General features: G+C 35.8%; 1 protein-coding gene, 1 long non-coding RNA gene and 1 pseudogene across 4 annotated transcripts; 1 reads left to right on the top strand and 2 right to left on the bottom strand.

Moving 5' to 3' along the window:
* Positions 1–452: 452 nt before the first annotated feature.
* On the bottom strand, positions 453–13,160 carry LOC147871339 (ankyrin repeat and LEM domain-containing protein 2 homolog; annotated as a pseudogene). The gene is made up of 10 exons (XR_015532439.1): positions 12,858–13,160; positions 12,303–12,640; positions 10,230–10,541; positions 9,094–9,246; positions 8,025–8,245; positions 6,140–7,253; positions 4,994–5,164; positions 3,894–4,050; positions 3,340–3,471; positions 453–2,415 (listed from the first exon to the last, which is right to left on the bottom strand). The product of XR_015532439.1 is annotated as an ankyrin repeat and LEM domain-containing protein 2 homolog (transcript).
* A 3,707-nt stretch (positions 13,161–16,867) lies between these two features.
* LOC147871337 (uncharacterized) lies at positions 16,868–24,260 on the bottom strand. Its single transcript, XM_087339980.1, has 7 exons — positions 24,039–24,260; positions 21,430–21,583; positions 20,141–20,287; positions 19,560–19,682; positions 18,779–18,925; positions 18,028–18,174; positions 16,868–17,223 (listed from the first exon to the last, which is right to left on the bottom strand). The coding sequence occupies exons 1-6, from the start codon at positions 24,093–24,095 to the stop codon at positions 18,089–18,091; spliced, it is 714 nt and encodes a 237-aa protein (XP_087196106.1). The 5' UTR covers positions 24,096–24,260; the 3' UTR covers positions 16,868–17,223; positions 18,028–18,088.
* LOC147871338 (uncharacterized) lies at positions 20,927–22,579 on the top strand. 2 transcript variants are annotated; one of them, XR_015532454.1, is made up of 2 exons: positions 20,927–21,014; positions 21,691–22,579. It is a non-coding gene; the product is annotated as an uncharacterized LOC147871338 (long non-coding RNA). The 2 variants fall into 2 exon arrangements; XR_015532455.1 differs by having other exon boundaries at positions 20,931–21,174.
* Positions 24,261–25,541: the final 1,281 nt, after the last annotated feature.

The following is a 25,541-nucleotide window of genomic DNA, read 5'->3' as shown; positions in this document are numbered from 1 at the left end:
ATAGGTTAATAAGGGAGTGAAAATATCAGAACAACCCTTAATTACTAACGAAGGAATTCCATCTAACCCCACACACTTTGAGGGTCTGAGGCGCTTGATCGCCTTGCTAACTTCAGCAGGAGAGATAGGAGCGGCGGGCAAAAAATCAGAAGTAAAAGTATCGGTAGGAGTGACGGACTGGCAACAAGTGTTAAAAATTGATTCAAAATGCATAGCAAATTCATCAGCAATGTGTTTCGGGTCACTGACAAACTGATCACAAATTTTTAGCTGAATGAAGGAGTTATCTTTTCTTCTGAAATTTGAAACGTGTTTCCAAAAATGCTGAGGGTGAGTTTTAAGACTGTCATCAACAGACTTTAACCACCGCCGCCTATCAGACTTAATGGTAGCCTTAACTAATTTACGAAAGTGTGCAAAGTAGGAGTATGTAATAATCATAATAATAATAATTCAATTCATTTCATTTATTAGAGTGCTTGGCAACATCCAAAAGAGGCCAATAACAGCCAAGCACTAACAATAAACATAAACATAACAATACAAAAACAAACAAACAATAAACTAAATATATAGATGTACAATATAATAATGATAATATATCAATTCATTAATTTGTTACAAAATAATCAACAAGCAAATGAGCTGAATAATATGCCTAGGTATATAATAATTAAATTAAAAACAGTTAAATATAAATAATACATACAAAATGAAACTTTAGTAAAAAAAAAGAAAAAAAAAGAAAAGGAAATTGGCTAAATAAAATGCCTAAGAAAAATATTCTCCTTGTTAAAAATGTTGATGCGCTGACAGACTGCATTCGCAGCAGAAGCACACCTAAACAAGGAACTAGCTTTAAGACTACGATAAACAAAGAAACGAGAAGTAGTCCCTAATGGATCGGAGGGTACGCACAAAGAAACTGAATCCAAAACGGATGGGCAGCAAATTTTACCTTTAAATATATTAATGAGAAAGAGAGCATCAAGATGGCTCCTCCGCAGGTGCAGTCAAAGAAAATTTATCCTCACTGAAACGTCTTCATAATTATAGTCACTTAGGCCATTAAAAAAACTGGCGTGACATAAAGCAGCAAATTTCCTTTGAATTCTTTCAACTTTGGTAGAATCAGTGGAAGTAATAGAATTCCAAGTAACAGATCCATACTCCAATTTAGACCAAACAAGACTATTGTATAAAAACCAATAAGCTATCTAAAGTAGAAGTAGTACCTAATTAAATTTAGCATTCTATCTAGTCTAGCAATAAGATGTTTCAGTCTTCTTGGCAAGAACTGCTATAAAATTAATGAAACTTCACCACGAGACCCAGCTATAATAAAACATTTATGCAACTGGTTTATCCAGACAATGAATGAAGATTCACTGACCCACAAGTATTGTTCTTTACTGACAAAGCCTGGTTTTACTTAATTGGACATATGAACACACAAAATAACTGATTCTGGTAGTCAAAAAATTCCCTCATTTCATGGGCCATCACTTTTTCATATAATACTTTTGACCAACTTCCACGTATGCCTAATTATATAAAATTTCTAAACTTTAAAATGGAACCATATACTGTACAGTATTTATAATTTCATTATCACTGACCTCTCTAAACACTTTATGCAAAGTGTAGAGAAAAAAAGGTTTATATGCACGTAAATGAGTAAATAAATTATTTAAATTTGATCATTTGTCATGTAAATGTGCAGTAATAGTGATTAAATATCACTTATGAATAATAACTGACAATCATGTACAATTCTCTGCTAGCGATATTCTATAATTGCAGGTCATTATTGATAATAATATAATGACAAGAAAAATTATACAGTAAAATGAGACAAAAAAGGTGAATGAATCACTGGGTCCTACGTCCAAGAAGCCTAAAGTTTAATTTGTCAACATATGGAATTATCTCTATTTGAGAATTTTTTTTTAAGAAATACTCTTATTGCTGACTTCCTTTACTGATCAATTCTTCTTCTTCTTCTTATTCTTTTAAGAATCTTTTATTCCTTACCTGCATAAAATTTTAAGATCATGTGAAAATATCCCACATGTGCTTCCTACATAATAAACTATCCATTGCATTAAAATGTTCTAATATCTGATAATACAAATTTAACAATCCCATTCTTTATAAGTACAAACATCAGAATTTACTACATCTAGATATAGATAAACATATTTCTAATTATAAAATATAGGCTATTAGAATTTCATAAGTATTTTTCTTTTCAACCCCTGATGACTTAATGGTGAATATGATCCTGTAATTTTGTGCCATGCCTGTGGAGGAGTGGAAGACTGCATACCTTTTTGGTATTGTGAAGAATCTGCGACAGGTGTCTGAAGCATTCTAGTTCTTTCTTTAGGCCTCGAAGGAAGAGGACTGGACCATCTGAAAGTTACAAGACATATAATTAAAATGTTTTACCTTCTTAATGTCCATTGACAAATTCTGTCCACCATTTCCACTTCTTTGTAATTCAACTTTATTTTCCATAGACATTTATTTAAAATTTGAAAAACATGTCTTCTTGTTGATGAAAGACTCGGGTTACAAGCCGCGTCAGGTGGCTGAATGGTGAATAGACCATATCTTCTGCCAACGTTTCGAAAACAACCCCTGCTCTCATCCTCAAGGCTGCTGCGTAACAAATCTGAGCCCTGAGGATGAGAACACAGATTTCTCTCACAATGTTGGCAGAAAATATGGTTCATTCACCATTCAGCCACCTGACATGGCTTGTAACCTGAGAGTCTATCATGAAAGCTTCACTTTATACATGTCTTCTTGTTATTATCCATATGCACATATGAGAAACTCTACTCTGACAAAAAGGAGTTTTACAAAACTTTCTGTGTTTATCGAAATACAAGAAAAATATTAAATCAATTTAACAATCAGAAACTTCAAAGTGGAACATAACAGAAATATTATTAAAGCTGAAACCATGATCTTGTAAGCATAATTACACAATTTAACAATCCATTTCCACATGAACATTCCAAACAAGATATTTACTATTTAGTTTGAAAGTGAAAACAGATGAAATACTATGGATGGCTAGGAACATGTTCATAATTCTTTTTTAATTTAATTAATATTGTGTACAAAGATAATACAAATACAAACAATGGACAACAAATTGAACTTGTACACTTCATACAACATAGAGTACTATGGATTGTCCATGGAAAATGCAGTACATACAAAAATTGAATGTAAAAATTTTCTGGGAACCATAAAAGTTGGAATTATCGTAAATGTCATTTTGATTCATTACTGACTAATTTTATTTACATTAGACACATTACTTACATGGCTCTCACACTTTCAGAGTACAGCAAAACCAAATGTCGCCATCTATAAATGTTAGGATATTCTATAGGGTCTATATTTAAGCCATCCAATGCCTGCATTACAGTGGCATCCAACTTGGTAGGTGAGTCACTAGAAAAAAAAATTATATTTCAATAAGACTATTTTGTGCTCATATACTTAGTATTCTGGGCACTCTTTAAGGTGGTTACAGATTTTTCATCATTAGATCTAAATGTTGCTAACCACATATAAGACTACATGGCAGCACAGGCGTTTGAAAATTACAAGATGAGGAAACAACAAAACACAGCTTCTAGCACTTTAAGTGATTAAAATTTTACTGTCTACAAAAATTAGGTAACAATTAGTGTGTTTGGGTACTTCACTGTCAGATAAAGATTTCATGAATGACGAACTGCTGACAAGGCAAATATGAATTCTATGCAGCGGGCAAAAAAACTTTCCCCAACATTTTGGTTAAATAAATGTAGCAGCAGTAGTGGATAGAAAAATTATTCTACTCTTTGCTTTATGTGACATTCAGTATTTACCCTTGTATAAAAACATCTGGCCATTCGACTGGTGTTAACATTTCAGCGTCATCGCCATCATCATCATCATCATCATCATCGCAGTATGAATGTACTTCATTTCTGCTGAGTTTTTCAGGTGTTGATGGTGGTGTGAAATATTCATCATCATCATCATCTGGAATACAAATAAAACTCACATGCATAAGACATGATCTGTTAGAGGCTATCATCTATACATTTCATAAAATTATATGGTCAGAACCCCTACATTCTGTAAATAACAACTAGTCCCTTCAGGTCTTTATACAGGGCTAGTCTAAATGATGTTTCCGATTTGAAACACATGTTACTCACGTTTAATGAAATTCAGATGCACAAAATTGGTACCGATGGAAAGAAAAACTCTCCAAGATTATGTTGGTATACTTCGCGGCCGCATAGTAACACTGTTCGCCGCCAGGGGCGATATGACAGAAAATTACTGCCAACGAAGGCAGAGGAGCCTTTTGTGTCCTGGATTTCCACATTCACCGGACCTGACGCCCTGTGATTTTTTTCTGTAGGAGTTCATCAAAGATATTCTTCGTGCCACCCTCACCACAGACCTTGCCAGAAGCCATTACAGCAATCGATCATGATATGCTGCAACGTGTCTGGGAGGAACTCGACTACAGGCTGGATGTGTGCCGAGTTACCAAGGGGGCTCGCATTGAACACCTGTGATGTACTGAAACAAAACTTGGAGAGTTTCTCTTTCCATTGGTACCAATTTTGTGCATCTGAATTTCATTGAACGTATTATTTCTTTCATATCGTAAACATCACTTAGACTAGCCCTGTATTCCACTAAACCAGGGGTTCTTACCCTTTTTCGCCGGCATACCACTAATTCTAATTTAACACACTAAAAGTACCACTAACCAAATTCGTTCAGGGAAATCTTATTTATGTTAATATTATCTTCTGCTTTTCTTACTTAGTTCGCATACCACCAGTGGTACGTGTACCACAGGTTGAGAAACGCTGCACCATACAATATTCAGTCTCCAGCACTTATATTAGCATAAATTTCCATTTTAAAAAGACATGTACATAAAAACACGCATCAGAAATCTTACCTTCTGAAAACTCACCACCTGATGATATGTATGTCATTTTATGTAACTTATTAGTTTCTGAATTATATGTCTGTCTCTTTTTAAAGCTGCTCACTTTCAGATTACAGTGTGTTTCATGAATGGAACCTTCCATCTCACTAATTCTTGTACTATCACACTGCTGGTCAGAATCTAGTGGAAAGTACATAATTAATTAGCTTCATTATTTATTATAATGTACAATATGCTAATAGGATCAACAAAAATGAATATGAGGAAGGAGATCAATTGTAACAGTAACTATATTGTCTAAAATCCCCTGAGTGTCACAGAAGAAGAATAGAATGCAATGGTATTTACAGCATTCACAGCACCATCTACAGAAGTAAAATATTGGTACTGCTAAAAATCTCTTTTTAGACATTCTAAACTTGTATGATTTTTCAAGAACAAATTGATTCTACAAACTCCACACACTGGAAACCCTAACACTTGGAGGACTTATGTTTTCAAGAAAGAGACCAGTATATGCAACGAGTATAGGCGTGAATGGGTAAAAATTTGATTTGTTACAAAGGTCGCTCAGTTACATTTGGGAGTGTCAAAGACTTCAACCTACATCACACGAACTGATTCCAACAAAAAATCTGTAATTCTCCTGCTTCATATTTGGGGCATATGATTTAAATCTTAGCCTGGAGACTAGTTATCCTAAGGTTTTTCGTGGTTTTACTCAGGACTTCCCTGCAAATTCTGGGATCAGACCATATCCACCTTCTTCCATATCCTTTCAAATTCATTATTCATTACTCATCTCATCATTTGATGCTAAGTAATCTCAACTACTGACAGTATCATTAAATAAACCACAAATAAATAAATAAATACATACATAAACAATTTTTAGTCACACTCAGCATTTACTTACTTTAGTTCAGAGGTTCAAATAATGAAGAATTATCACTAGATGGAACTGAAATGGTGATGGATATATATTTATTTTCAGTGCTTTGTTAATCCCCGAGTATCACTACATTTTTAAGGTGGAATAAAGGTACCTTACATAAACTAATATAATTTATACAAATAATAAATAAAATTAAATTCTACAGACCAACACACCATGACATTTATTTTATGCAAACAACGTAACAAATATGCACTCACCATTATCTTCTACAAATGTAAGTCGTCTTGTAATTCCATCTGATGAAGATTGTGTGTTAGCTTTGTCAGATGTAGACCGCACATGATTTCTCTTGAAGGACCAACCTTTCCTAGCATTTCTCATAAAATTATGATTTTGTCTGAAGCATAAGCACTGTGAAGCATCAGACCAAATCCTCATACATTCTTCTTCTGTTCGGACATGGATATCTTTCTTAGCACCACTGGTTTTGTCTGTGTCTGTATCATTTTCTTGTATTTCTAAGGCGCAAAGAATATACTCGGCAATACATTTTACCTGATTACGTTCACAATTGGTTTTTCTTTCGTGTTCAGCATATGCATGTGCATCACGGTAACATACGCTCACATCATCCTCTTCATCTGAATAAGAACATGACAATGGGGAAACTGTAGATTGAAGACCAGACACGACAAATTCCAGTTCATCACTAGTAAGCTCAATAAGCTTTGCTGCTACGATTACGGCGATTCGAGAGTGAACGAGATTAAAATCGACAGATGCGAATCTGGCGTCATCTTTAAAACTGCTGACAAGATCTTGGAGATGCCTAATTTCTGGATCAAGCATGTCAGGCACTGAATCACTAACCCGTACACTACGACCAACAACCGTGAGTCCATCAAACATTCGTTTAGCGAACACACAACAAGATTTTTCTACACATAAGAATGGGCTAAGACCTGGATTCAACAGAGTTTCATCTTCCATGCCAGCATTGCATCCACTTTTCGATGAATGTACACATTTGATTTGGTCTTAAACGCATTCTCTACTAGTGGTTTAACTGGACTGGTGTCAGACAGACTGCACGCTTTAAAAGCAAGGCACAGATTTGACACTGGACTAATCTCATCATCAACTGACTGATTTTCACTATACTCTGTTAAAGATGATACACAACCATTCACTACACATTCTGAACTATCATAACACTCCTTCGTTGAATATGGTTTCTGTGCAGCCTCCTCAAATCTGTTCTTCAGATAAGCCTCAAGTTTCTGAAGCCCATCCTCAGAGGCCAAATTTGTAAATGTATCAAGAAATGGCCAATATTCATTCCAACCAACCCTGAATTCCTCAGCCAGGTCCCTGTAAGAAATCACAGGCACAAAATATATTATACTTTCGGGCAAAGTAAAGCAGATATTTTCTTCCTTTGCATTATGCTTCATGGTCAACAGTTTCTTTGGCCAATAACATCAAGCTACTAACTGAAACTGTTTGAGCAGGACACCATTCTACTACTAAAACAAATATACTAATATTATTTCATGTGAAAATAGTAAAAACATTTTCTTGCATCCCATTATTTTTATATGGAAAAACTGAGGAACACTGTCAACAAAACTGAATGAATAATAAGAGGCAGAGAAACAGCATCAAGTAGAATAAAACACGCATCTAAATACAGAAAGATAAAATGGCCTTGTAATTTACCATCAACAATGCTTGATATTACTTATGATTGGCTGATGTGTGAGTAGTGGAGTCAGCATTTTCCTGTCAAACAGACTGCCTCGTGAGGTTCTAAATTTTAAAATCTATACATTCAGTAAGAGTAACATATCATTTTGTTTCATAATCTAAACTTCATTTGAAATTACATATGCACAATATTCGCTTTTAGAGGTTAACTGGGACGTGCAAGGCTAAAGGTTCACATGGGGCACCAAATACTCTTGCCCTTTCTCAGGTCATGGTGCATTTATCTTATAATACATAAGAATATAACTGTTTGTTGAGTAAAATAATTTCTATATTTGAAGCTCTGACTTCAAGAACCACTTAGATTTGGGCAAACAGTGTCTCACTAAAGCAAAGTGAAAGAAACATAAGCTTGAAGTCATCCGTATCTCCCACCTGCCAACTCTTTCTAATCCTTTCTCAACATCCAGCAGTCTAAATGCATGACAACTCAGACTTCCTGTATATGCCTGTCTGCAGGCATTCTGCTTTGGAGTCCGAGGCATCCGAGGAGGAGTCTTCCACTTCTTCCGGAACACGATTGCTTTTTCATGATTCATTGGTCCTGCATAAGCCCGGATTTCCATCCTTCCATTAAGTGGATCAGCTTTTAATACCTGATGAATAAACATTTTAGAAACATTTTAGAACAAACAGTAAATTAATAGAATGACGTCTCCTCTGATGATGAGCCATGTTTGTATGAAGTTAATTTTCTGCATTTCACAGACTGTGTCTGCCTCCAACACCAGAGACTGACAGGTTGATTTCATTGGTGATTGGGTGGGTGTAGTATAGATATATATGCACTGTCAGCTCATGGAGCCCAGTCTCCTTGATCAAGAATGGACCAAGGGGACAACAGTAGGTGGTGTATGGCGATCACCCTACCTAAAAGAACACAGTCCCTAGATTATTTCCTATAGAACTGAAAACTGAAACACAAAGACAAATAAATTCAGAAGGCATTCAAAATATAATAAAGTCAAGATACAATTAAATAATGGAAAACAGCTATTAAGCACATAAAAACAGAACATCTACAAAAAAATTCAAGGTGTTATGAGAGGAACACATTTAATCTGTACTCTTCAATGCGAGGCAATATGATGACGAAAAAAAAAATTGTGACAAAACATTTCACGTTAAGTAAAAGATTTTACAAACTGTTATATTTGATAGTTTTGGTTACATATGAAGTACACACACAATACATGAGACAGAACATATAAACCTCCTAGCATCCATCAAATAAGCAGTGTGTGGGGTCTAAACATGGTAACAGAAGTAACTGTCAACATTCCTGCTAGAAATGAATCTCCAGACATCCTGTGAACACCTTGAATTGTCTCAGCTTCACTTTGAAAACTACGTGCTCTGATATGAGAGAATTCTCTGACTAATTTAAATTTCTCGACAGGACCCTGCATAGTGAATACATGTGTAAAAACAATTTATTACCAACCAGAGGGCAAGCAGGAGAGAATGGATCACCAACAGTAGGCTGTACAGAATTATCCTCTGATCTAAGTACAGGAACATAAAACATGTCATCCAGTAAATTTGACAGTTTTTGCCTTAGACTTTCATCTGGAGAGGAAACACGACTGCAGATAACCTGGAAAAAAAGAAGAAGGAGAAATCATGAGTATGGTAAGTAAGATAGAAATAACGTTATGTACATATAACGGGTTACAGGAAGTAGCCACACTATTTTAATTGTTTCAGCTATGTAAAATCCTACATCTCAGCAAGCAGACTGGTCCTCTGGCAGCACTCCACATTTGTATTAGGGAGGTTAGCTAGTTTGAATCTTGACCAGTCTAATGACTATCTGGATTGTCATTTTTCTGTTTGTGAGTCTCTCCAGGCAATTTCATGGAACTGACATAAGCCATGACAGACTCTTATCTATTCACAATTCATAATTATCGTCACATCACATTCAATTATATCAAATTTCTAAGCTTTAAAATGGAATCATATACTGTATATATATATATATAATAATTTCATTATCACTGACATCTCTAAACACTTTATGCAAAGTGTAGAGAAAAAAAAGGTTTATAAGTACGTAAATGAGATCCTTGGTAAAACTCTAAAAGAAAGGCCTTCACAAATTCTTACAAACAATATTTTAAAATGTCAATGTGCTAAATACTTTATGATATACTTAATTTAATTTTTTATGAAAATCAATAACACTGGGTGTGAAATAAATTTCTGGGTTATACTATCACTTTTTTAACAAACTGAGAAATATTTTGGACCAACTAACTCCAAGGTAGAGGAATTTTCCTTAAAAATTTCTGTCATTCAAATAGTCAAAAAAATTCCCTCATTTCATGGAATTTGATGCGCCATCACTTTTCAAATAATACTTTTGACCAACTTCCAACTATGCCTTGACCTCTTGTCTTACGGTTTCCCAAACAAAACTTTGTACATATTTCTTGATTCTCCCATCATACTACATTACAAACCAATCACATTCTTCTTAGTTGAAGCACAGAGAATAACATAAATATTTTATACCAAGTACTCACTCCTGAAGAATACTGTGATGTATATATGATAATGAAAATACATGTTACTTGCATCTCTTGGTGTTTGTCCATATTTATTCCTCGCATGTCTATCACATTGTGGATAAGACACCAATACATCTACAACTGAAAGAGCTCCCAATTTAACTGCAAAATGTATCGGAGTCTCATTCAGGGCCTTATCAGGAGTATTCAGGTAAAGATCCTACAAGATATGAGCTCGGTCCTCACAGTTGGCAGCATCATCATCTCCATACAGCAACTGAATAAATGCAACATTGCTCACTGTCTGTAGAATTAGATCACATATTTGTGCGTCACAAGCCTTGGCTGCTACATGCATTGCGTTATACCGTGAGCCTTCCTAAACCCGGAAAAGACAAAGAAACAGTAAATAAATTATTTAAATTTGATCATCTGTCATGTAAATGTGCAGTAATAGTGATTAAATATCACTTATGAATAATAACTGACAATTATGTACAATTCTCTGCTAGCGATATTCTATAGTTGCAGGTCATTATTGATAATGAATAGATTATTCACTTTTACCGTCAGGCAGAACAAAGCATAATGATTAATAAGTTTATAGAGTAAATTACAGCTAACGTAAAATAAATAAATAATATATAAATTAAAGACTGTGACACATCTTACTGTAGTTCCCAGTGGAATTAAGGTTGAAAGTACCCAGAAAAAATGGTAAATCCCCATAAGAGTTGAAATCAAAGAAGAACATGGATGTTCTTCTCTGTTTTACATTTGGATCTCAAGATAAATGTCAAAGAACAACATTGACTTTTATTTTAATAAAAATGCACAGCAAAGCACACTCCAGTTCACACACTGCTGCTTGCTGGGAAAATCTTGAATATTGCTTCCTCAATATTCTCTTTGATTTATTTTATGCATTTTGTCTTTCAAGCTACCCCATAAATAAAAATCACACAGTGTGAGGTCTGGGAAACAAGTTGGTCATAAACTTTCATTAATACATTTTTCAACAAACATGTCAGTTACTGTGGCCACAGAGTTATCGGTTGTGTTCACCTTTACTGAATCCTGCTGAAAGTAACCATACACTTTCCTTTTTTTAATGAACTTAAGGAAAATCCTTTTCAAAATCTAATTAACATAACTTCCTGAGTGAAGACTATCCATAAAAGAAAAACTGAGACAATTATTCACCATACACTGATTCCACACCAAACACCAACTTCTCGATTTTTAAGCAGAATATAATGAAGGACTCCAGGGTATTTTGAGCACCAGAATCAGTTATTTTGTGTGTTCATATGTCCAATTAAGAAAAACCAGGCTTTGTCAGTAAATAACAATACTTGTGGGTCAGTGAATCTTCATTCATTGTCTGGATAAACCAGTTGCAAAAATGTATTATTATAGCTGGGTCTCGTGGTTGTTACAGAAAAAGGTGAAGTTTCATTAACTTTATAGCAGTTCTTGCCAAGAAGACTGAAACATCCTATTGCTAGACTAGATATACCAGTGATTTCTTGACAAATGCTCTAATCTTGCAATAGTATAATCAAGTTTCTCTTCTCTTTATTTTCTTATGCAATTCTAACACATTCCTTTGAATGTATTAACGAAACCTTGGGGAAATATCAACACCAGATAATTTTTGTTTAAGTTCTCTGTGATATATACATAAGCTAAATTGGTTTTTTACATAATTATAAAAAATACAAAATAACAAGCCTGTATCTTGAACACACAAATAACAGAGGGAAAAAAAACAAAAACATTACTCATGCCAGTTTTCATAACCCTATCTTAACCCATGGACTTAAAATTTTTTTAACAAGCATGGTTTCTGTATATAATCGCCCATACAACAGCCTGGATTTCATTTAGTCATTCATAGATGGCTCCCAACTACACATATAAAAATAAAAGAAACACCTAACTTCAAAATCCCTGCTTCTGATGCTCACTCTTAATGTTGTGAAACCATTTTATTGCACAGAATGTTTTGGTAGGGCAGTCTGATTTATTTTTTGTGTATGAAAAGAGCATTAAAATCAGTGATGACCGAGTTAGGAATTCTATGTAGAATACTAACACATACACTTCAAAACTACTTATAAGAAAGCAACCTGCATACCTGAAGAATGGCTGGAGTATCTCCACTACTCACTAGGTAACGAGGATTATACCAGATGGTATTTGTGAATGTAAGAGTGTCACCACATTCTATCACTTTCCTCAGCCAAACCAAATCCTGTGATTTAGGTGCTTTGAAAGGACTTGGTTTTTCACCTATTACAGGACTGCTGGTTTCTAAATTTCCTGATAACACACATATGGGAACTACAATTTCAGGAGCTTGAACTGCAAATTCCACAGCCTCCTGTCTTGTCTTAAAGGAATTAAACCTCGCTTCCTTGTATTTTTTCACAATTTTCAGTGCTTCTGATTTGTCATTATAGACATGCAGAGTGTCTGAAAAATGAAGCAAAAATGTTTATATATACAAATGCTGCAGAAATCTGTCAATGGAAATTCAACAGACAGTAATTACCTATTTTACATCCAAAAGAAAATAATTAAAATAATGACAGGTTTTAAAAGCAGAGGCTCTTGTAGAAAATTAGTTAGAAAATTTTCTACACTTTCATTTGCAAGTGAATAAATACTCTCCTTACTATCATTTACTTACCATCAGATTCCAAGACAGTGTCACTAGGTATATTTACACCGTAATACATTTCTTCACAATTAGCAGTATCACAAAATTTTTGTTTCGAAATTGCCGCGTCCTTCACATAAAAACGTTGCGTTTAAATATAAAAATCTACTGTACACATAACTTTCATAAAACCCTTCTTAAAACAAGAACTTCAAAGGAGTCAATGTAGGAAGACGTTAAATCAAAGCAGAAGCTTTATAAAACTCGATTTCAATTGTTTTTCCGTTATGATGCAATTACTAATACCAACCACAGAGACGTACCAACCTCGGGATGATAGACACCATTTCACGGACTGTAAAATGCTATTTTCTTTGGTAGTATATACATCATGCCTGATGAAATCTAAGGTTCTCACGGCTTGAGTGCAATTGATTCAGTACTTGGGCATTCATATGCTAATGGAGGATTAAGTACAGGAGCTTATAAAAGTGTGAAGGAGGAAATTAATTGCATATATGAGGTTCTCACAACAGTTAGCAGACATTACAATACAAAAGCAAACAAACAAAGAACTGAAAACATAACTGTACAATATTGATTTATTGCAAAATAACTCATAAGTAAAAAACTAAATGTTATAAATATATATTTTTATTATCACAGTCTATACACAAACTTTTTTAAAATGTTGTTGTTAAAATTTATATAACACTATAATATCTGTAGTATAAAATATTACAATAAGTTATATTATGTTATATTGTGGCGCTTTTATCCATGCTCATTTCATAATAGAAAATTGGACGTTAATTTCACAGAAAATGAACGTCTAACTACAGACATGGAGAGCATTATGAAGACAGAAAAATTTACAAATATACCTATAAATCAATAAATGCATTGCATCGAAATATATAATAGTTTTAAAATGATAAAAACGACGATATAAACCTGAAGATGATGTCATAAAACATCGAAACATGTCGTACAATTAATAATAAGCGCCATAATAAATGTAACATCATACTACGATAATATAACATAATATAACTTATTGTAATATTTTATACTACAGATGTTATAGTGTTATATAAATTTTAACAACAACATTTTAAATACGTTTGTGTATAGACTGTGGTAATAAATATATATTCAGCAATATATTATTCATGATTTTCTCAAAAACACAAAAATATTGTATTTTAATTCAAACTCACCTTGATCTTGCCGTCCATAAGAAGTGTACAGGAATGCAACTAAATTCCAGCATGTGGAAAGCAGTGAAAAATATTCCTCTGCGTGTCTCTACTATGTTCTCTGTACAAGTACGTTCTGTGCACCTTTGTTCTCTAATCTGTGACTTCGTATTTATTAGCAGAAATAACCCTTGATAACAAAACGTTTCGTCTTATTTCATCATGTTGCACACTGCAAGACTGGTATATTCTACACCACAACTTAATATATGGGGAAGTTAATGCATTTTTCGATTGCTTAAACACAATTCGTAGCGACCCAAATTCACAGCTAACACTTTAAGCCTTCGTAAAACAGGAGCTGAAAGAGAAATACTAAGTCAGTAAATACACATAGTAACTTCAATAGTAATAATACTATATGAAAAGCGCACAGGTGTGCATAAGAAAGTTTTCCTGTATGTAGTACGTCCTAATCCTTGCCATATTCATTGATCGATTTGGTTCTGTTTTTACATTTTGTTATGTGGTATCTGTCGCATCGTTGATCACATAGTTTCGTGGTAGAGTTTCGTTTTACAGATCTTGTGGTGGTAGCCGTGAACTGCCGGGCTCTGTAATTGCGGGACGCAGTAGTTGGTTCGGTCCTGTCCATGCCCGGTCGTTCATCACGCTTGTGGTGTAGAAATCCAGCCATATATTCTCCCATTTCCACTTCCTCTCTTCAAGTAGTCGCGACGAGTTTTCCATAGATGGCAGCAGTAGCCTGTAACGCAGATCTTCCATCAGGAACGTTTCCTTCACTAGCTCGTAGGCCAGTCTTGATGGCGCGTATTTTGAAATTCCAAGAGTAATTTTCAGGAATCTTGCCTTGACGTTTTCCAGTGATTTTACGTCTTTCAGACTTAGGTTGGACCATGCGATTTCGATTCCATAGGTTAGCAGTGGGACAGTTTTAACTTCGAATAGTCTTACAGCGGTTTCAAGGCTAAATTGTCTTAGATTTTTTATTTCTAGCTTCCCTTTGGTAGCTGCAATGGCTCTCTTTTTAATGTGGATCCGGTAGGACTTCATTGTAGTCTTCAGTGTTACTCCAATAGCCAGGCTTTCATTTCGTCCTTCTTTGATTAAGACGTCGGTGGGTTTTGTCTGTCTGAGTGTTGTGATACGAGGCGTTATCAATGACCAGAAAGGAGATTGAACGAACAGGTGGCATGTTGTTAACACAGCACTGACACAGACTGTATTGACCAACAGAAACTCCTTCCTTCCTTGAGTGGTCTGCATACTGGGCACTTCGTACAAGGTCAGGGGCCATAATCGGTGGATCCAATTCTATTTGCATGGCACATCAGAATGGTTAGCAACCAGCAGCTTGACTTGGGTCCCATGGTCCTCTTTCCTTCACCTGGTATCACAAGGCAGCCAGCTCTCCCCTTCATGGCTACCTCCCAACACTGACTTTATGTACTTTTGGCAAGAATTTGGGCACGTCTAGTCCTACACATGCCATCGGTTCACATCCCCTTTTCAAGTTGTTTTACATTTTGAATGTCCTAACCTATGCAAACTGAAGTAGCGATAACTAGTCTCACTTCGATTACAACAGCTCTCATGAATCCACTGCCAGAATGTCTGTGGATTCTATTATCAGACTTGAATTTGCTAATTTTATGGCTTTTGGCCACAACAGCTCGCATTTATGTCTCTACTAGCAATGCCCAGTGAAATTCAAGGCAATTACACGTAGCCCTCGATTCACGCTGGGGATGCGTTCCTGGACGAACCGGCATAAATTGAAACTCTTTTATAATTTAAACAAATGGGAAGTCAACGACATGCGTTCCCAGCACCCAAACATTCACGAGTAATATAATGGCATTACATTTAAAGCTCTGAAATAACGTAAATAAAATAAAGGGAATTTAAAAAAATATATTTTATACACTTACAATCGGCAATTTGTTGGTCCCCGCGATTGACTGCGATTATTTCATGTGACTGATGTGTACAGTCATCTCTGCTGTTATGCGACAGTTGCATTCATGTAAGACGCCGACCTATAGAAAATCGCGTAGTAAAACTAACCCCGTTACCTCCACAGAGATTAAATTAGTGCTTTGAAAGTTTAAAGTGCCAGGAATGAAATTGCATAAGAATATGCAAAAGTTTATATTTCACAAACAGCTGTTGCCGATTCTTCAATCTCATTGGAGCAAATTCGCGTTAACGAGACCTCTATTTTCTACAATGCAACATTAAACAATCTTCAGTTACTTAAAATGAAAATCTTCATAATGTGGAAAACTTAATTACTTCCTTCCCCTGCGGCATGCCAAATATTCTGGATAATTCTGTTCCTAATTTTAAAAACATAATAAATTAATAATTTTCCTACGATTGTATCTTCAAGATGAATAATTTTTTGTGCACCAGTTTTCTAAATCAGGCTGTTGTACATGAATTTTCAATAGCTAATTTCCAAAACTGAGAATTCGATAATTTTTCTGATATTATCTCTCGAAGAGGAACATTTTTGTACTTATCCCGTTATATATCATGCAAAATGTCTGGCACATCTGATCCGTCTTCATTCAACCCTTTACAGCCTAGAGGAAATTCAATATGCCACATCCTTTGGTATTCAATGACTGCATTTTTCCCACCGAGTATATTTGTGTACTTGTTATGATTCTCAGAACAAACAGCAAGCATTTCCGTAACAGCATCAACAGACTGATCCTCGCAATGGTGGAGTGCTGTGTTCTCTTTGAGGTAGGAGCTGATATCTGAATATTGTTACAACCAGTTGAGGTCAAAGGGTTTATTAGACACAGAATATAAAATATGAAGATTTAATTAATGACATAAAATATAAATACTCCATAAAGGGAAATCCAAAAATAGTCACACTACAACATGTCTGCAATAAACAATTTATGCCTATGATTTCAAAAATTTTCCTGTTAATTCCTCTCCAAAAGACATCAGTTATTCTTCTTCTTCTTCAGAGTTATGTGGACTGGTGACTTCCCTCATAACCTGGTTGCGTGAGGAAGCCGTTTGTCCAAAAGAAGAGCAGGAGAGTACATCTCTTTCCGAAGTCCCAGATGTCTGGTGGGCTTGAAATGCTGTTCTCAGAATTGCTGCTCCTTTTCACTCTAACTGGACTGGTACCAACGGCAGAACCCTGGAATCTTTGATACCAAGCATAAACATTGATTATAGTACAATCATCATTCTACACCTATAAATATTTTTAAATTTATTCTAAAGGGTTTTGATGACGGTAGTTTACATCAAAAATTATTCTTTGTCAGGACGTTTTCCATCGCCTGTTATTTAAAATCACGATGTTTCGGAGGCTGGTTCTGTGACAGAGACTATCTCTATCTAAGGAAACCAACAGAGTAGGTACCTCTCACCTGAAGACGGAGACAGAACCAGCCACCGAAACGTCGTGTTTTAAAGAACAGACGATGGAACAAATAATTTTATTTGTAATTTTGTTTCCCTACTCCTTGTTTATGAAGATCATTTTCTTAACGTTCTTCCATCTCCTCACAAACCTCAAACAGACACTCTCCTACTTTCTTCATTCCTATTTTTTCTTTTTAATTTCAACGTTCCTACATGATCAATAAAGACTGCGTGTTCAGGCACCGAAAACTGCTTTTTAAGCACTTAACATAAGCGCACATGTACTTGAAAATATGCATTCATTTGTTAAAAATATAACAGCGATATCAAGCGACAGGTACACTGGAAAAACATGACGAACCAAATAAACACTAGCAATTTATGCAATTCTATTTTGCCAATGATGTAACTAAACATTATTTACTGATTCTTTACTGAAAACTACAAATTATATTGCAAGATAATTTTGAAAGACAAACTGCATAGAATGTTAAGTCAGGTCTAACAACCTATTTAATTTACTATCCCGTGGAAACCCACAGGAAACCTTCGATAAAGAAGCAAAATTAACGGGTACTTACCACTCTCCATTGCTGGGTTATTTTCATCAGGAAACATATTAGGTCCACGAAATGCACTGTTTCACCGATCTGCGTACCTTGGGACCGCTGCAGAATCATTCATCTCTTCGGATTCTTCAATATCCAACTTCCTCAATAGATACGAATCTGTAAAATTTTATGAACGCTTGAAATTGTCTGTAGAATATCTCCTGATAAAAGTACATGACATTTATTCTTTAGCTACGATAATCAGATCAAGAAGGATGAGATTGGTGGGGCACGTAGCATGGCAGAGATAAAAAGCACATACAGGATTTAGTTCAGAAGCACTGATTGGACAAGACTGAAGACATGAAGAGGAGGATAATATTAAAATGAATTATGAAACACTGAAAGGAAGAGGAACCTGGATTGATACGGCTCACAACCGACACCACTTGTGGTCTCTCGTGATTCTTACGGTAACAATAGCAACTGAAATCCTTGACAAAAGGATGGATAATTTTCAAAATCTGACATGTCTCATTCCCGATAGCCAAAGCCGTTGAAAACAACACACTAAAATTTCATCTTCTTTGGAAGCAAAACTCATTTTCTAACTCGGATGTAAGAACAAATTTTGGGAGCAATTGGTAAAGAGCGCTGAGCAGAATATCTACATTTCTAAAGAGATATGCAGTCAAATGGTAAATGAGAGGACTTCATACTGAGGAAGTTTATAGTATGCGCTCTTCAACTTAGTAAATACACGCAATAAAAGCATACGTACTCTCTTTGCGCAGTTTGTCGATCTCACGCCCCATCCATGAACACACTGCTTGTAACGTCTTAATCACATCTGTCTGGATACAAAACGTGCCCTCATGCTTCTTCACAACCGATTTCTGAAATCTCACTTCGTTCTGCAGATCCATTTCTGAAACATTTTAAGACAAAGTAAAACAGTCTGCTAAATTCCTTGCATGACAGAATTTCAAGAAACCACGCGCTACAGCACACAGTCTACATAGCTAAAATCTAAACAAAGGATTTAAATAAAGTGAGCATCTTCTTTGAACACTGTTTGTCTACATTACTGGATCCCAAAAACTGTCGAAATCATTAGATGGCAAAAGACCAGTGCCTTTTCCAATTACGGTGGCCTGATGTCATACAATATATACGCCCTTTCATCACCGACACAATCAGTAGGGATGTGGTGGATGGAGCATGTAACAGGCTTCACAAATGAGAAATTCATAAAGAATTAACTTTGTAAGGAAAATGTCACTTTGACAGCCCGGGGATAAGAACCCGAGTAATATTAAAAGGGATAATAAACACAGAGCGTCTTCAGAATATGAAAGTAACACATCTTCTTCTTCTTCTCTGAAAGCAGAACTTTATCTGTAACTAACTAAAGGGAGGCGAACAAATTTTGAACAAAATTCCAAGCAAAATATCTGCGCTTCTGAAGAGACATGCAGTTACATGGTAATTGACAAAATTTCATACTAAGAAGTGTCTGCACTATTCAACTTAAAACATAAATAGAATAAAAGCATGCATACCCTCTGTCTGCGGTTTGCTGTTCTCTCTCGCCCGCTCTTTCTCCTGCATCTGGAAATGAAGTGCGTCCCCATTCTTCTTCGCAATAAATTTATGTTGTCTGAGTTCATTCCGCAGTTCTGTCACTGTAACATTTTATGACTACATTAGTTCATCTTCTTAGTCTTTTGTAGCTGGAGTTAAGATTATAACTACGGCTTCCAGGAATAAGTCTTGACAAATATCGAGAATGATCCCGCGTTACAGCTGACAATGGAACTACTTCTTTCAGGGTGGCAATGGCAACTTAAATATCTGCCAAAATCTTGGATAAGTTTTAAAATTTGACAAGATTCGTCCCCGAGAGCCATAGTTGTTCAAAATATGACAATAAAATCTGTTCTACTGTACAGCAAAACTTCATCTTGAACCCACTAGTTAGGAAATTTTTTTTTTAAGATAACTGCAACAAACTGCCAAGCAGAATATCTGCACTTCTGAAGAGACAAGTAGTTAATACGGTAATTGACAACATTTCATACCGCGGAAGTATATAATCTGTACTCTTCAACTTTGGACATAAACACAATAAAAATATACATACTCTCTGTCTGCAGTTTGCTGTTCTCTCTCGCCTGCTCTGACAGGATTTCTCGTAATTTCTGATTCTCCTGCGTCTGAAATCGAAGTTCGTCTCCATTCTTCTTCGCAATAAATTTATTGCATCTCAATTTATTCCGCAGCTCAGTATCTGTAACATTTTATGACCATGTTAAATTGTGAAATTCCTCCTGTGAGGGTATTTCAGGAAATAAGAAATCAAGCATTACAGTTAAGAGCAAAATTTATACACAGCTATTTGAGTCCACTAGTGAATCATACGAATTTCTGAACCATTGTGTGGCAAACAAGCAGTGGCTTCTCAAATTACAGCGCGTGACATCATACTAAAAACATGTCTCCGAGAGAGACAAAAACAACTGGGATGATGTGTGTGTCGAGAAGGCAGCATGCATGAGACAGATGAGAAATTCATTAAGAAAATTATATTGGAATAATGTATGGGAAATATCACTTTCATGGGCTGGTAATGACACTGTTCGCCGCCAGGGGCGATATGAGAGAAAATGGCCTTTTGTGTCTTGGATTTCCACGTTCACCGGTCTGTTATTAGTGTGCAATGGCGTTTCTGAACCAAGTTTATGGCAGATCGACCCAGTGGGCATACAATTCGTAATTGGTATTCCGAATTTAAGAAATGGGAGAGATGTAAGAGAAGGTCAACTGGCCGCTCGTCAGCAAGCGAGGAAACAGCGGAGCGGGTCCGTGAAAGTTTCACACGCAGCCCGCATAAATCCACCGTCAGAGGCAGCACAGAGCTTGGTATTCTGCAGAAGACTGTTTGGAAGATTCTGCGCAAACTTGGAGAGTTTCTCTTTCCATTGGTACCAACTTTGTGCATCTGAATTTCATTAAATGTGAGTAGCATGTCTTTCAAATCGGGAACATCATTTAGACTACACCCTGTACTTGGACCTAAAAGAGAGTCGATGATAGATGAAGGGAGAAGCGCATAATGTAGAACACCGTACTATGCAGTCTTCTACAACAGGAATCAAATCAAGGGCGATGAAGCAGGTGAGGCAAGTAATACGCATTGGGAAATGAGAACATAAATAACTCTACGGCACACACAACTTTCAACGTGTGACAAGGTTAACCCCGGAAAGCTGAAGTCAACCTATGTTCTTCTTTGGAGGCAAAGAGCTTTGTCTCTAAGCGAGACAGAACCAATTCTCAACGTAACTGGAAGAGAGTACTGGGGAGAATATCAGGGCTTCTAAAGAGACACGCGCAAACACAGAAATTGACATAGAATTAAATCATACATACTGTCTGCATTCAGAGTCCAGATCTCTTTTTCCTGCCTAACGATCTTCTCTTCTGACCATCTTTTGTCCTCAATATGAGTTTGGAGAGCTTCTTCCAATTCCCTCACAATACAGCCACTCTTGTCATTGACTGGGCACACGTGAGCCGGTTTTGACTGTAAACAGAGAAAAAATGGGTCATTCTACAGACTAAGAATTCTCTGTAACATAATGAAGTTAATATTTAATCTGGAAAATCTGTTTCAACTTTGAATCATTACAGCAAACAAGAATTAAATTCAACACAGGAAACCAGGCCCAGGCGTCTAACCAGTAAGCTGACCATAACAAGGCGAGCTCATGACATCATCCACCAGTCACACGGGGCTGGAGCCAGTACCCTGAGGACAACAAACCGTTGGTCTTTTCATGTTTTAACCACTTGGCGCGGCTGATAACCCGAGAGGATTTTCAAGAATTAAAACACTGAAGGCCAGTCTGCCTCATGTCATTTGCTGCCACATTGATGGAGACAAGCAATCATCTAAGAAATGTCTGCGAATTTCTACCAGACTGCGCAGGGCAACAAGACGGAAGACAGCCATATTCCTCCGCAGATGGTTAGACAGCAATCATTCAGGTGAAGGAAACTGTGTTGACTAGTTCAAATAAGAGAGAGTGTTGTATCAAGGAACTCGTATATTACGGCTCTACGACATTGCCATTTTGAAGGCATCTGAACCTTGCTACAATGTCACGTGCACATTTGGCATGCAGAGACTTCAGAAGCAAATTTTCACTAACATTTATCTTACAAGTGCATGTAGGAAAATACGGTTGCTCAGAAAGAAACATCACTAATGTCTAATGGCCTTATGATTTATTTAAGTCAGTATTTAAATGTCACATCACATATTAGCTTGTTCGCAAAAATCTTTATAAACAAATGTGTTCCATTTTGTTATTTTGGTTATGTTTCCTTGCATGTTTGCATACTGATTAATTCATTGTCAGGATCAATGTTAAGATATCAGGTAAAAGAAACAGTTGGAATTCTGAACCCACACGGATGGTTAACAGAAGGAACTTCTGAATTGATACAATTTAAATGTGGTAAAATTGAGGAGTAAAATATACTCTATCTAGATCCATTAAAGAAAAGATAAATTGTATTTTGTTTTGTTCTATTTACACAGCAGTGTATCTGAATTTTTCTTAAACGAAGCTGCTTGTAATTTCCTTGTTTTCTTTACAAAGCAACAAGTGAGATTTGAGGTTATCATGGAGGTAAGTATGAAGATGGCCGTCTTCAGGCTTGTTGCACCATTCAGTCTCATTTCCCTGATGATACAGAGAGCTAGCACCTCTGAAACATCGGCAAGCTTCTACTAAACAATGTATTCCAACAACGCACAAGACAATCACAAATAAAAAAACCTTTCTTAAAAACAATTTTGAATAGTACAAAAATAATCCAATTACCGGAGGTCAGATTTCAAGTCAAACTATTTGTTCACTTACATCAGCTTCCCAAAATTAAGCCAAAATAATCTAAATACAAATTCCTTTAATTTGACAGTTCATCTTCTCTGCTCACAACTGAACGATAATGGATTCACATACACCATTCATCACAAGGCATCACATTACAGATATAGGACAGACTTTATTTCCCTACTGACGCCATATTGGGAATTTCTGTGCAAAATGCAGAAAAGTTTAGTCACATATGAAAACAAGCATTTTATATTACTCATAAAAACATATGTGGTCGTGATTCTTTTAGATTTCGAAATTAAAGTTGTGAAGGATAACAGACGCTTTATTTTACGAATTACTTGTCTTTAAATTGGGAGCCAGGAAACATTTCAAAGTATAAGATGGTAAAGTTACGTCATATTGTGATATAATAAGTATATATTAAATCTTGTCCGTCTAATCACAATACTTCTTATTAAATATTAAAATATTACAATAATTAACATTTAAAATATTTAAAATATTAAATGTTGTTCTTTATCGAAATATTCGATTTACATTATATACACCTGAGGATGGTTCTTTTAGGAACTGAAACATGAAAAATGATGGTCTAATGTAAATCGAATATTTCGATAAAGAACATCATTTAATATTTTAAATGTTAATTATTGTAATATTTTAATATTTAATAAGAATTATTATTGTGATTAGACGGACAAGATTTAATATATACTTAATATATATTTCAAAGTATGTTGTAGGCTATACATTGCATTTCTTGATTAGTACTTAATACAAAGTAAATGGCCATGGAAGTGCGAAAGAAAACTTTTGAAAATCGTGTCCACATATTTCAGTGAGAACTATGTAATGTACGAAAATTGCATTGCAATAACCTCTAACTTCATTTGTGAGGAAGGTAAGTGGGATAAACGTGCATAATTATATCATATTGAAGAGAAACGTGTGTACATCGCCTGTGGACTACAGAGTTTACGATTATTATACTGCCAAATTAATTTTGAATGCAATGATACAAAACATAAAACAACTGCGTACTCTGTTACACAGCCTTTACTTTTTGGTATCGTGTCGAAGTAGGCCAATACCAAATACGTTACCCCAATTAAGGGCGAGTTCCATACTTACTTTGTTCAGCGACTTTGATTTGTGACTTCCTTTGAAGTATTTTTTTAAATTCTTCATCTTGCAGGGTTCGCTTTCACAGATTAACTTTTGTTTTATCTCACCACTTCGTTAGCTCTATACGGAAGGTAATGCGGCAAAGAAGTGAAACCAAGATCCGTCGCAGGCAGCAAGATTTGAATAAAGAATTAAACAGGTTGCAGAAAAGATTTTCACTATATAGAGAATTATCTTGTTCTAGAAGCTGCTCACACCACCATTCGTTTCACACTGAGGAGGGCCAACCAACCACTGAGTAGAGATGAGTGGGTGTGTCCTGCTATTTATACCTACATAACCTGTGACGCAACAGTCAGTAGAGGGAGTGCAATACGGTTCATTCAGGCGTGCATAAGAAATGAAAAATGAACCTTATGGCCTGCCAATCGAGATTGTTGCACGTGACCGTCGCAAATATGCTTTACAAATTCCAATCTTTCGCGCTGCTGTTAGTATTTTATATGAGCACCTGCGTTTCATATTTACACATTCTTTGTAGTTAAAGAAATACAAATTGAATTACTCAAAGTTATAATTTTTTGACATTCCATCATAAATGTAAGAAGTCAATTATTAATATTAAATATTTTCTGTGTAAAAGGAAATTAATTTAAAAGTAATGAAATTTTGCAGTTTAATTTGCACTTGTTTCAAAATAACGTCGTGTTTTTTATACTTTTTTAATTTTAAGACGATTATTGAGGGGCCCGGCCGCTGTTGAACCCATCGCCCCTGCGACAGGGAAAATGTTTCCTTCCTTCGAATCCCGACTATTCATTTTGACCAATAAGAGAACGCAGGAAGGTAAGAACTCTGGAAGAAGTGTCCTGAGTTCGATTTCCTTCAAGGGCGGTTCCTTTGGCTCCGAAACTAAGCGAGACAGAAGAAGAGTTTTTTGCTTCGAAGAGGAGATTTCGGAAACGAAGGCCTCGACACTGAGTTCGAGACCCGACAAAGATGATTTCTGTTGACGGGAAAGCACCCACGAGAAGAAATCGACGCCAAGGCAAATTTCTTTCGTTCCGGAGAGGAAATTACCGGGTCTAAGGTCACGGACACGAATACAGTCCTCGGTTCGAGTCCCTGTTAGGATGTTTGTTTCTGAGGTAATTTTACGGGCGTATTAAACGACGACGTTGACTAACACGGATGCCACCAGATGTCTCAAAAGTAAAGTGCTGTACAATTTGCAATGTTACAAAAATATCGGAAAAGTTTTTGTGGTAATATAATTTACCGCATTCGACCGGCGGATGAATAAAGCATGTAGTTTGGTGGATAAGAATAAAAGGTGTATGAAAATGCGCCCCACTGACAAGTTCTTGTTCATATTAGCCAACATAGACATATGCTTATTTTGCATGCATCGCGTTAAAGAGCAAATGAGCATAAGAACAAGTCATTTGTCTTTTATCTTTGATTGCGCTTAGTCCAGCTTAGGTCGTTGCAAATATTCCGTCCCAGTCA

The sequence above is a fragment of the Zootermopsis nevadensis genome, unplaced genomic scaffold (assembly GCF_977971745.1).
Source record: "Zootermopsis nevadensis isolate Lab colony 2312 unplaced genomic scaffold, Znev_1.0 Znev_ptg000058l, whole genome shotgun sequence".
Taxonomy (NCBI): domain Eukaryota; kingdom Metazoa; phylum Arthropoda; class Insecta; order Blattodea; family Termopsidae; genus Zootermopsis; species Zootermopsis nevadensis.
This window is presented reverse-complemented; position numbering and strand designations above follow the sequence as displayed.